Below are 12,336 nucleotides of genomic sequence, written 5' to 3' on the forward strand. Positions count from 1 at the left end.
CTGACGATCGACTGCGAAAATGAAAATAACAAAGCCTAACGAAACTGGTATGCAAATAATCAGAGGTGGATAGTAACGAGTTAAATTTACTTCGTTACATTTACTTGAGTAATTGTTTTGGGTAACTAATACTTTTTGGAGTATACTTAAAGATGGGTACTTTTACTCTTACTTGAGTAATTTTTTGGGGGGAAATCTGTACTTTTACTTCGTTACTGTGGGTCACGCTTCTCTCGTTACTTTATCTTAATGCAATAAATGTTATAAATGCTTCAGTTTGATCCAAACGCGCCGTCTACTTTTCTCTGGACAATGAGCGATGCCCATTCGCGAATGATTCATTCTTTTGAGTCAATTCTGTTCAAAGAATTGGCTAACCAGTGAATTGGTTCGTGAATCAGTTTGAATGATTCATTCAGTATCCTGCCGCGCGCGCTGAGCGTTTGAAACGGTTAACTCAGAGGTGTAAAGTTTAAGAACAGAAAGAGCGTTGAAGACGTGACTGGATTTGCACTGAATTAAAAGCAAATCTGCAAAGGCTATTATTTGCTTGCAATGAAGATCTGTATTGGATGAACTCCACGTGCGCTGTCTACGGTTCAACAGGTATAACTTGGGCTACACTCGATTACAGTACACGATACAACTATGCCATTAGTTTGTTGTACGTGTAACTTATAACAGAGGGGAACCAAGTTGAATGCAGCTTCCAAAAGACAAAAAATAGCCGATTAATATTTTCTATATGTGATACAATCACACCGGCGTGAGAACTCAGCTAACGTTAGTCATATCATTAGCTGATAAATTGTTAAATTCAGATCTGCGTTCGCTCGCTGGCGGTGAGCCAGAGAGACAGACGCGTTTTCACAGCAGTGGGCATTATAACCAATCACACAAGATTCTGATGAGCTTGTTAAAGCATTGGCCAATCAGAGGTGTTCCGATGAGTCATCGCTAAAATGCCGGTGCTTCCTTCACTCGTTAGCTGACTGAATACCTCTTTCTGGCGAATTCTCTCTTCAGAAACAACAAAGTGCAGATGTGTGTGTGTACGAATCTGTAAATAAGATATTGATTTTACAGTGTTAACAGGTTCACTGATTTTGATGGGAGTTTCTGAGAGTGATTGATAGACTGTCAGTGAAAATTATCTTTGATAATGTAAATGTTATTTGCTCTATTTCTGAACAATAAAAAGATAGCAGTTTTTATAACACATTGACTTTCAATGTTAAATTCACATTTAGTATAGAGTAAGCCGTATTAAAAATATTTTATGGCTTGACACCTATATTACTTAAGTAAACAGACAGGTTTTTATAATAAATTACATAATTAGGCTACTTTGACCATCGCATATTATCATTAACAATTTATGAAAAGTAAGAATCCAGATATTTCATTTTATAGTTCATGCTTCTGGGAATTTTTCTAATAAAAATAAAAAATACTGCTGCTGTGTGTCACAACCCCCCTATGCCTAGACACAATTAATGATGATATGTCCACAATATTGACGCTTGCAGAAATATACATTTGTTTACATTTTGCAGAACAGATGAAAGAAGATCCGTCATTGTGCATTTAGTTCGTTATGTTCAGATGTTCAGTAACTTATCGGTTATGTTAGGAGTTTTCACTCTTCTTTGTGTCAGAGGGTATTTATACATATATAATACATACTTATAGAATTTATTTCGTGATGCAAATCCGAATTTTCATCAGCTGTTACTCCAGTTTTCAGAGTTATGATCCTTCAAAATATAAATCTAATATATTGATTTATTACCAGTGCTGGAAACCGTTTTGCTGCTTAATATTTTTTTGGAACCTGTGAGATTTTGTTTAGGATTATTTGATGAATAGAAAGATAAAAAGAACACCATTGATAAATCAACATATTGGAATGATTTCTGAAGGATTATGTGACATTGAAGACTGGAGTAAAGGCTGATGAAATACATATAAAATAAATATATATATTTATTTATACACACACACACACACACATACATTACATACATTTTATCTATATATCTAAATAAAAATAGACTCAGTATATATGACCCAAAGTAACTAGTAACTAACTACTTGAGTAGATTTTTTATCCAATACTTTTTTACTATTACTCAAGTAACTATTCAGACTAGTACTTTTACTTGAGTAAATATTACTTTTATTACTAAAAGTACTTTTACTCTTACTTTAGTACAGTTTTTGGTACTCTACCCACCTCTGCAAATAATGTATAAAATGTATACAGAAAAAAATGCATCGACCTGCTCAAATAATAATAACAATACTATCACCAGTGGCCTGTAACAAAAATAAAGTTTACCAAATAAGCCAGGCTTATATCAGTTAGTCTGAATTATTTTGAACCAAATCAACTATCGCTAATTTTTTTTTATGCAGAAAATCATTAGAATATTAAATAAAGATCCAGGAAATTACTTAGTAAATTTTCTACTGTAAATATATAAAAACTTAATTTTTGATTATTTATATGCATTTGGACAATTTTAAAGGCGATTTTCTCAAAAAAATGTTTTATTTGTTTGCGCCCTCAGATTCCAGATTTAAAATAGTTGTATCTCAGCCAAATATTGTCATATCATAACAAACTTCAATACTTCAATGAAAAGCTTATGTATTTAGCTTTTGAGCTAATGTATAAATCACAGCTTCAATAAATTGACCCTTTTGACACATTTAAAAACAACTTGAATTTATTCCAAAATGCTGTACAATATGGGAAAAAAACAACTCTACAATTCAAAAGAAGAAGAATGTGTCAGCTCTACTCCGACATGGAGATAAAAAAAGAAACACTTTGACAAGAGTATAGTGACTGCAGTGTGAATGCTTACCACCTGGCCTTCTGAATGTTTGTGTATTTTATCGAACACTTTCTTGACAAGAACACATTCTTAGCAGATGGACCAGACCATGAAATTGCCATGATACACGGAAGATTGTATTAAATTAGTATATTCTATATAAATGGTATATTCATCTTTTTCACCAGGTGTTTACCATTTCTGGAGCCTGAAAACGAGAACTGTTCTCAAAAGATTTTGGACCAGCTGACTGAAAAAGAGGAACAGAGATTCATTTATTTTATTTTATATTTGGATTACAGACTTCCTCTTTGTAATCATCTGCACCACTCCCAAAACTGCCTTTTTGCTCATAGTAACACATCAAAAGTATGAATTGAGTCATCTAAGTGCTTTATTATTAAATATCAGTAGTCATTATCACAACACAAAAGTGTTGATGCATGGGAGGAGTTCCTTTAGCTTTACTGAGCTAATATAAAAACCGACCCGCACAAAACCAAATCTGTAGTTTGTGCATCTAAATCACCTGAAATCCATGATGAAGATCACCCTCATCCTCTTTCTCACCATCACCCTGATCTCTCAGGGCTACAGCGGTAAGTTCATACCTTCAGTTTCCATCCTGATTGTTCAATCAGTTAAACTGAACATGTTCATGTAGGCTACCTTTGGTTCTTGTACAGCATAGTTATCCTAATGCAAATAGTGCTCCTTCTCTCTCGTTGTCAGATTCTCTGGACTTCTCTAAGTGTGAAATTATGATACTGACTTTCTCCTATTTCATTCATTTTTTTCTCCTAATTATTTATACCCAAATCTCCGTAATCAAATTCTGTGCCTTGTGTCTAATTGTTCTTCACTGAATTCATACTACTGACCATTACTAGTAAAAATAATAGGATACTGACATGCCTCTGGGTGCTAGATGTTTTATTTCACATAAAATGACGCTTTAGCAGTCAGCATGTGAAATATATCTCACCTCCTTCAAGGCTCACTCTCTTTTAAAGGAAGATGTGGAGAGCCCCACAATTCTTTGAACGACTGCCACATCGATTCACAATGTCAGAAGCTTGAGGACTGCTGTGATGACTATAAAAAACAGTGTGGTCGTCGAGGTGAGCGTCAACATCTGTGTTTTTACAGAATCATTCTCATAAAAAAGGTACAAAGCTGTCATTGGGGTGGTATCAGTATAAAGGCAAACAGGGCCATCTTTGTACCTTTTCTGAGAGTGTATAGGTAGTTAAAAAATGTAATACTCCTTGTCTGTGTTCAATTAGACAAAATGCACAAACGAATCATGAATCCGAAGAAACACATACTCTAATGAATCCTTCAAAGTAACTCTAAACAAACATGTTTCATTCGTCTCTTAAATACAATACAATGCTCAAGGTCTGTCAGGTCATGTGGGGCAAATCAGGGTTTTATAACAGGAATAAAAATAGTAGAAAGATTTTGTTCTAAATATTAGGGGGTTATCTGAGATAAGTTACTCATTGACCCCGAGTCCTGTACATTTTGAATCCCAAAAATGGCATGAAACTCAGCTTTGTCTACTTCTATAGATTCACACACACTTAATATCAAAATTCATTAGAAATTGCTAAACACCACATTTCCTATTCCGTAATCGATCAGTTTAGTTATTTGTATGAAGAACACTTGAAATACTATTCAGAGAAAAGGAACTTTCATGTATTTATTTATTTTCTTACAACATGATTTCTTTATTATTTCAGTCTACAAATGCTATACAGGTGAAATAAATCTGGTGTAAGTTCAGTTAATTGCTGTTACGGTATAGCTGTCAACAGCACAAATCTGCATTACACCCAGGATTGCCACACAAACGTATAAAAACAAAAACAATACGAAACTTAAATCTAGTTAGATTTACAGTTACAGACACTGAACATGTTCAGACTTTTGACTGACAATTAACATTGTTTCTTGACTACTGAGACAACACATTTCCAATTATAGAAACTGAATGTTGAAATTTGAAATTATAATTGCAGTAATTGCTTGGTTAACATCATTGCAGTAATTACTGTTATAGTTTTTCCTCATCTTTTATTCTTTCATTTTGCTCAGGATTTTTCTTGCACTAACTCTTTCTTCATCCTTTTCCCCTCCCAAGCCTTAGCCAGTGTCTCTGATGCTGAGATCAAGTCTCTGTCTGAGATGCTGTACAAGTTAGACCATAACAGGGCCACAACCTCAGAACTGGTTATTGATCCTCAGACACTGATCTCTTCATCTGAGACCGGCTCCAGGGATGACGCCTCATCTCGCCCGTAAGACAAAGACTGCACACATAGATAACCACATATACACAGTATATATATAAACATACATCCATGTTATTATCATGTATTCTAATGTGCTCGTTCTCTCTTAGACTGTTCAAGCAAGTGAGTAGTACTTTGCTCTCCAAGCCCACATATAAAGCTCTGCTGAATCTATTAGACAACTATAGAAGGGTGACAGGGGAAGTGGAGGATGTGCCCTCACAGGAAGTGCAGGAGCAGGACACTTTCCTCCAACAGACCATGAATACTGATGTGGGCAGGGAGCTTTACAATTTCCTCCACTCCAAAGGTATATGTGACCCCAAAACTCTTTTTGTTTTGTACCTTTTGAATTTAAGTGACATCATTGTGATAAAAATATTGAGATTTTACCTGTTTTAGTATTTATTAAATAAGATTTTAAAATTCTACATTACCATTCATAGGTTTGGGGTCAGTATTTTTTTTTTTTTTTTTTTAGAATTTCATTTTATCTATAAAGCAGGATCTTTTTTTTTTTTTTTTTTAAGAGACAGTAAAGACAATGTTGAAGATTTGTTTTGAATAAAATTCTCTCAACATTGCTTATAATAAGAACCGTGTCTTGAGGAGCAAATCAGTATATAAGAACAATTTCTGAAACATCACGTGACATTGAAGACTGAAGTAATGACATAACAGGAATAAATTATATTTTTTAATATATTATAATAGAAAAGAGCTTTTGAATTGTAATAAAATTCCACAATATTACTGTTTTTACTGTATCTTTGATCAAAGAAATGTATCTGCCGTGAGCATGAGATACTTTTATCAAAAAAAAACTTACCAATACCAAACTTCTGAATGGTGAATTACTAGAAGAAAACAATTTAATGACTGCTATCATTTTGTGTTGCAACATGACAGTCGTTAAAAATCAATGTAAACAGATCATGCAAAATATTTGAATTTAAAAGCCGCTGGTTTTCAGGTATATACTCATCTCAGAGCGAGTTTATCCAGGATCTGAAGATGATGTGGTTTGGGCTTTACTCTCGATCTAGTGGCAAACTGGACTCCAGTGGGTTTGAGCACATCTTTGCAGGTCAGAGTGTGATTGCACATTTGATTGGCTATCAAACTGCTTTTTATCTCTTTTTGGCTGACATGTATTGTGTCAACAGGGGAAATTAAGGGTGGAAAGGTGTCTGGTTTCCACAACTGGCTGCAGTTGTATCTGAATGAGAAACAGGGACTCCTAAATTACTACAGCCATAGTTTTAATGGCCCTGTGAGTACAACTGAGCGTATGAATCAAATCAAACCAGTAAAACAGTCTGGATGTCTACTTGTATTACACATTTTGATTTAGTAAAAGTCAAGTTTCTCCCCTCTCTCAGTGGACCACATATCCTGATGTATTGGGAATGCAGTTTGAATGGGATGGATATTTCAAAGAGGTTGGTTCTGCCTTTATCGGCTCTAGTCCTGAATTTGATCTTGCTATCTACAGTCTCTGCTACATCACCCGCCCTGGCAAGAAGTAAGTTGTAATTATTTGTTTTCTGCCTACGCACATTTATTCCTCCATCCGGTCATTCATCAAATGAAACTCACTTTGTTTATCTGAGTAAATCAGATTTATGTTCTCATCTTTTTGACTATTCTCAGGTGTTATGTGAGTCTGGGAGGACAGACTCTGGGCATTCAGACCTATACATGGGACAACAGCAGCTATGGGGATGGAAAGAAGTACATTGCCTCCGCTTACCCTACCACACCATGATTCCCCGTCATCTGTGCATCAGCATCAACAGACTTACAACCAAAACAACTCATATGCAATCTTAATTATTCTCTTGGTTGTTCGAGGTTATTGTTGGACCAAATAAAACACAAAAGAAAAATGCCCTTCTTGTCTGTGTTTTTTACTAATACATAATAATGTTCTTTCACACTCTCGTTAGCTACAACTTTCAATTTATTAAGCAAATTTGTAGGTCACATATTTTCTTAGAATTTTTATATTTGATATAAAACCATTTTCAGGATAGAATCACATTCTGTTATTATACAACAAAAAATAAAATAAAGAACAGAAATAAAAAACAACAAACTCTCACAAATGGCTTTACTTTCATAAAATACAAAATCCTTCTAGATTTCAAGTGTATGACAGTGATAGACCAGATGTTCGAGGTTATGACTCAGCGTCAGCGGCGCAGCGGAAGCCCAGATTAGAGGCAGAACTGTCCGGAGTATTTTGACTACGGGCTGCACACCTGTATCTGTAGCAGTAAGACTACAGAGAGAAAAATCTGTTAACATGTATGTAAACAAGTTGTATAAAAGCTTACAGATGAATGTTGTATTTTACTCTTACAATGTCCAATTTTCCTCTATGTATTAGGCATATATAATGTGCATACTAGCTTTAAAACTTTTTGAAGCCTCTAATATTAACCAAAGCTGCTTTTATTTGATTAAAAAACACACACACAAAAAAATCAATTTCTTGCTGTAATGGCAAAGCTGAATTTTCAGCAGCCATTACTTGTCTTCAGTGTCACATGATTTTGATAAATCATTATATTATGATGATTTCCTGCCTAAGTAATATTCGTTCTTATATCTATGCTGAAAGCAGTTTTGTGGTTTAATAATTTTGTGGAAACATTATAATTGTTTTCAGGATTCCTTGATAAATAGAAACTTTAAAAGAGCAGCATTTATTTAAAATAGAAATCTTTTGTAACATGTCTTTACTGTTTTAACATGTCTTTTATGCTATATAAAAGTATAACATTTTGACAATGTTAGCTAACATAAAATATCCCACACATCAATAACCCCAATGCGCTAATGTCAGTCATACATTAGATGGCTTTGTTTATGTTTTACCTTGTGGCACATGTAGGATCCTCCTTTCTTGACTCTGTCTGTCCCTGTTTCTGGTCCTTTCTATGAAAGGAGTCATAAGGGTAAGGGTTTAACACATCAACAGCCTTATATGCATAAATAAAAGACCTTTAATTTATGGATGTGAGAATAGTTCACTCATATTAATCTTACAGGGTTGTACTTGTCTTCTGTAGTGTGATGCACATTCCACCAGTCTGATGTCCACTCCCATGCGTTTCCCACCATGTCATACAGCCCAAAGCCATTTGCAGGAAATGACATCACCTGCCCAAAACACCAAGTAACCAGTCAGAGTTCTGTCATTTCTCCTCTCTTAATCTATAACCCAGTAAACATGTAGATCAGGATAAAGGGCTACTTTGTGTTACCGGTGATGTGTTAGCATAGCCGTCCTCTGCTGTGTTGTGGTTAGGGAAATCTCCTTGCCACAGGTTAGCATAGTGCAGCCCTCTGGGCATTAGTTTATTTCCCCATGGGTACAGCCTAACAAGATTGACAGATAAAGAATAGGTTAAAAAGACATTCAAATGGACAAACAATGAACAAAACAGACCGACACACACACACACACACACACACCTATCCTGCAATCCTCCTCTACAGGCCAACTCCCACTCAGCTTCGGTAGGAAGTCTGCGTTTGGCCCATTGACAGTACGCCTGTGCATCACTCCATGATACATGTAGCACAGGGTGACTCATCCTAGATAAGAACAGAGATTATGTTTAAAATTATGACTTCTAATAAGGTGTATGATTTGAAAACATATAATCTGATTGTACAGTATTACTGGTCATGTATTACAATCATCCAGTACTTGCTCATGTGGTATAATTTTTTTTATGTATTTATTCATTTACCTGTGCTCTATGGTTGAATCTGGTCCTTCTGGGTGTCTCCAGTCTGCACCTTTCACTGGTGACCACCAAGGAGCAGCAGCCACCTACTGACCATAATTATACACTTGACAAAGTGAAGTGCAGCTTATTTATCTAGAAATAGTTCATGCAGGCACAAAGAGATGGGCTCATTACTTCACTATATTTTTAATTCATTTTTAACATTTCCAGTCTTTCCAAGACATTCTGTTCTTTGGCCACCCTCATGAATTCAATTCAGTTTTACCCACAAACATTTTTGGGTATATATTTTCTTTTAATTTAGGTCCATTCATTTGATTTAAATTACTGTAAATAAAAAATGTGAAATATTATTTAGTGGTCGACTGACATACTGGATGATGTTTGACATTTTTTAAATATCAGCATCGGCTGATAAGTTTTTTTGTTTGGCCGATGCGTTCAAGGCGGGACTTTTATTTTGACGGCGCTGTGAACGAGAGTGTTGCTCTCCTTCGTGGTCTTTGTTAAATCAAAAATCAGAAATTAGAAAGAGCTTTATTGCCAAGTATGCTTGTGCATACAAGGAATTTCTTTTAGTGTCATAAGCTTCTAGTGCACATAGACAACAACACAGACAAAAAGAAACAACATTTTTTTTTTTTTTTGCAAATAAATAAATTGTATAAACAGTTGTGGTATTGATGATAATGGAATAGAATTGAGTAAAATGCATGGATGTACTAGGATGGATGGGTAACAAATAAATAATTTCGTGGTCTTTGAAATGTAAATATATTTTATACCCAATACTAAACTAACAATAAAGTTAACAGAATAGTTCAAATGTATGTGTATGTATTTCTCACCGCACTTGACAGAGTGCTCTTCACCTCCTCACTCAGCAGTCCCTCAAAAACAAAGGAGTCTCCAAAACGCTCAGCCTATAGATACAGGTAGCTGATTGAGCGAGTGTGTATATTGATTATTTGTCTTATAGCCCAGTGAATGGTTGTTATTTACCTCAGTGATGTATCCTGTCTGGTTGGTGAAGTGTTGGAACTGCTGGTTTGTGACTTCATGCTCTTCAATGTAAAAAGGGTCCTGCCTCACTCTCCTCTGTGGTCCCTCTCCGTCCTGTGGTATTCCTGGGTCATCCGTTCCCATCATAAACCAACCTCCCTGCAGGAGCACCAGCTGCACACACAACATAAACAATGTCTTAAAACAATAATTAATCAAAAATAAGAATACATATTTATCATCATGTATTTTTAAACGTATATTATTATTTATTTGTTTTACATGAAAGTTATTTATAGCAGAATGTCTATTGTCTATGTCTGTATAATGAAAGTGAAAGGCTGTCAAGTGAGATTTTTTCAACTGAATTATGTTCCACACAAAAAGCATGTGGATTACATGTAGAGAATTTAATTTAAATGCAATATACTAACTTTTTTATACAAATTTTAAATTCTCCTTTTGTATTTTACAAAAACAGTATGAAACAACACTTTATTCGTCAGGAGTATGATAACTGCAAACACAAGTGATAAATGGAACAAACCAACCTTACTGCGTATATCATGCTCTGTCTCGTTTGGACTTTCGTTTGCTGTTCTGGAATATATATTTTCACCGTCGTGATGTTCCAGTTTGTTTTCATCTCTTACATCAACAGTTACATCCCTTTTCAGTCCCTGACAACCACAACCCGTGCCCTGTGACTCCGACGGCTGCTGCTCGAGCACGATGTCGTCTAGATCACCATGCACTGCTAAAATGCAGAGAAATAAAACTACAGAACCGCTTAGTGTTGATGCCATAGCCAGTGTCAACTCTGCTCATGGTGAACCGCACGTCCGAAAAAGAGCGGGGTTGCCAGGTTTACACAGCTTTTGAAGCGTCTGCTTCTCAACAACAAAAATTCTAACCGAATACAACAAGGCAAAAGTGTGTTAAGTAAACAAATTTCGCGGGAATACCGCGGACTTGGCAACCCAGGGAAAGCGTCATGGCTTCTTCTTGTTCTTTGTTCTTTTAAGGAAGTTGTCGTTCAACTTCAACGGTGCATTAATGCCATCTACTGTTTTGGAGCTAGACAGAGCTAAACTGTAATAGAAGAGCGACTTCTAAAGCTCTTCTACCCCTCCTCTTTAATTAATAATAATGATTTCCAAATCTGTATTCTATATCCTATTTGCTATACCAGTGTCCTTCAGGAAGCGAGATAAATGAGTGCTAATATAATTTTAAGTTTTTTCCCATGAAGAAGTTCCCTAAATTAATTTCTTTGCACTCCCAAGTTCCTTAAGTTTTCTTTCATCTCTATCCTTTCTCTCTCATATTTTTTTCATTCAAGTAGGCTACCGCATGTTCAACAGATTCAATACGGTCACAAAATTCACATCTTCCTGATATATGCTTACCTAAGATGTGCAAGCACAAAGCACTTATTTAACCCACAATGTCCAATCCCTGCCTATAGCGAAAATTATTTATTTCCTTCGATTCCTTCCAGCAATCTTCCCTTTCCCAACTTTTTTGTAATCTATATAAATGTCTCCCTTTCTCCTCTCTATCCCAACTACTCTTCCACTTTTTCATAATTTCTATCTAATTTTCTATCAACCTTTATTTACTGAGATTGATATTTCAACATATTATCTTGCCATTTCATTTCCTTTAACCCCCACATGTGTTGGCAGTTTTCAATAGCACCACATATCCATCCAAAACCCTGACTTTTAATCCTTTCATGCTCCCATCATACCTGCATTACTACTAGAGTGGTGTGGGACCTACCATGTGCTCGTAGCTTTGCCCAATAGTTAGCTGCCAACTGTTCCCTCCTTGAATGTAAAGGAATCTCACCCATCTCTACTTGCAATGCCACTGCTGGTGATGTCCGAAAAGCCCCACTATCCTAAGTGCTTGGGTTTATATTACTTCCAATTTAGCCAGTGTAGTTCTTGCTGCATCTCAATGTAATATACAACCATAATCTATAAAAGACTTAATCAGTGCTCACGCCCCACTCCACTCCTGTCAGACACCTCATCACATTTAATACTTTTTTACACTTTACAATAACTTTCTCTATGTGACCTGTCTATGTTAACCTAGCATCAAAAATGACACCCAAAAACATAAAGGGCTCTACTTTCTCCAGAACATGTCCATATAATTTAAGATTAAAAAGAGTCATGGGCTTAGTCAGCTGACATATGTCGCCCGTTCCTTGCATCCTAGAAGTTGCATTACTGCCATCTACACCAATTACAACATTGAATCCTTGTCATCAGTCTTGTATTTTTAAGGAAGCAGAACAGATATTTCCTTCCATGTCCAGATAGTCCTACACTTTCCATTTCTTTTATTATTATCTTTCTCTCAGTTTCATATTTCCTACACACAGTAATCACATGCTCAACTGTTTCCAAGGTC

The 12,336-nt window shown here is 35.6% G+C and overlaps 2 protein-coding genes across 5 annotated transcripts; one reads left to right on the forward strand and one right to left on the reverse strand.

Moving 5' to 3' along the window:
• The first annotated feature begins 415 nt into the window (after positions 1-415).
• Positions 416-7,036, forward strand: endou (endonuclease, polyU-specific). 3 transcript variants are annotated; one of them, XM_026260128.1, is made up of 9 exons: positions 416-606; positions 3,032-3,442; positions 3,839-3,964; positions 4,993-5,149; positions 5,254-5,453; positions 6,117-6,230; positions 6,310-6,416; positions 6,526-6,668; positions 6,797-7,036. In XM_026260128.1, the coding sequence occupies exons 2-9, from the start codon at positions 3,382-3,384 to the stop codon at positions 6,909-6,911; spliced, it is 1,023 nt and encodes a 340-aa protein (XP_026115913.1). In that variant the 5' UTR covers positions 416-606; positions 3,032-3,381; the 3' UTR covers positions 6,912-7,036. The 3 variants fall into 3 exon arrangements, with proteins under 3 accessions (XP_026115913.1, XP_026115920.1, XP_026115927.1); XM_026260135.1 differs by having other exon boundaries at positions 417-606; positions 3,857-3,964; XM_026260142.1 differs by lacking the exon at positions 3,839-3,964 and having other exon boundaries at positions 419-606.
• Positions 7,037-7,088: 52 nt separating this feature from the next.
• On the reverse strand, positions 7,089-10,804 carry sumf1 (sulfatase modifying factor 1). Of its 2 annotated transcripts, none has more exons than XM_026260117.1 (9): positions 10,461-10,804; positions 9,910-10,083; positions 9,756-9,830; positions 8,908-8,990; positions 8,627-8,749; positions 8,416-8,530; positions 8,198-8,311; positions 8,027-8,086; positions 7,089-7,427 (listed from the first exon to the last, which is right to left on the reverse strand). In XM_026260117.1, exons 1-9 carry the CDS (start codon positions 10,713-10,715, stop codon positions 7,326-7,328), a joined length of 1,101 nt encoding a protein of 366 aa, XP_026115902.1. In that variant the 5' UTR covers positions 10,716-10,804; the 3' UTR covers positions 7,089-7,325. The 2 variants fall into 2 exon arrangements, with proteins under 2 accessions (XP_026115902.1, XP_026115907.1); XM_026260122.1 differs by having other exon boundaries at positions 10,466-10,608.
• Between the last annotated feature and the right edge of the window lie 1,532 nt (positions 10,805-12,336).

This window comes from Carassius auratus, chromosome 6 (assembly GCF_003368295.1).
Source record: "Carassius auratus strain Wakin chromosome 6, ASM336829v1, whole genome shotgun sequence".
Classification (NCBI taxonomy): Eukaryota; Metazoa; Chordata; class Actinopteri; order Cypriniformes; family Cyprinidae; genus Carassius; species Carassius auratus.

Excerpts from the sequence above, each read along its gene's own strand:
- endou (XM_026260128.1), top strand. The coding sequence starts at position 3,382 with ATGATGAAGATCACCCTCATCCTCTTTCTCACCATCACCCTGATCTCT. Across the intron at positions 3,965-4,992 it reads AAAACAGTGTGGTCGTCGAG|CCTTAGCCAGTGTCTCTGAT; the intron begins GTGAGCGTCAAC and ends TCCCCTCCCAAG. Across the intron at positions 5,454-6,116 it reads CAATTTCCTCCACTCCAAAG|GTATATACTCATCTCAGAGC; the intron begins GTATATGTGACC and ends GCTGGTTTTCAG.
- sumf1 (XM_026260117.1), bottom strand. The coding sequence starts at position 10,715 with ATGGCATCAACACTAAGCGGTTCTGTAGTTTTATTTCTCTGCATTTTA. Across the intron at positions 8,991-9,755 it reads AGAGCACTCTGTCAAGTGCG|GTGGCTGCTGCTCCTTGGTG; the intron begins GTGAGAAATACA and ends TATGGTCAGTAG. Across the intron at positions 7,428-8,026 it reads GATCCTACATGTGCCACAAG|TCTTACTGCTACAGATACAG; the intron begins GTAAAACATAAA and ends TTCTCTCTGTAG.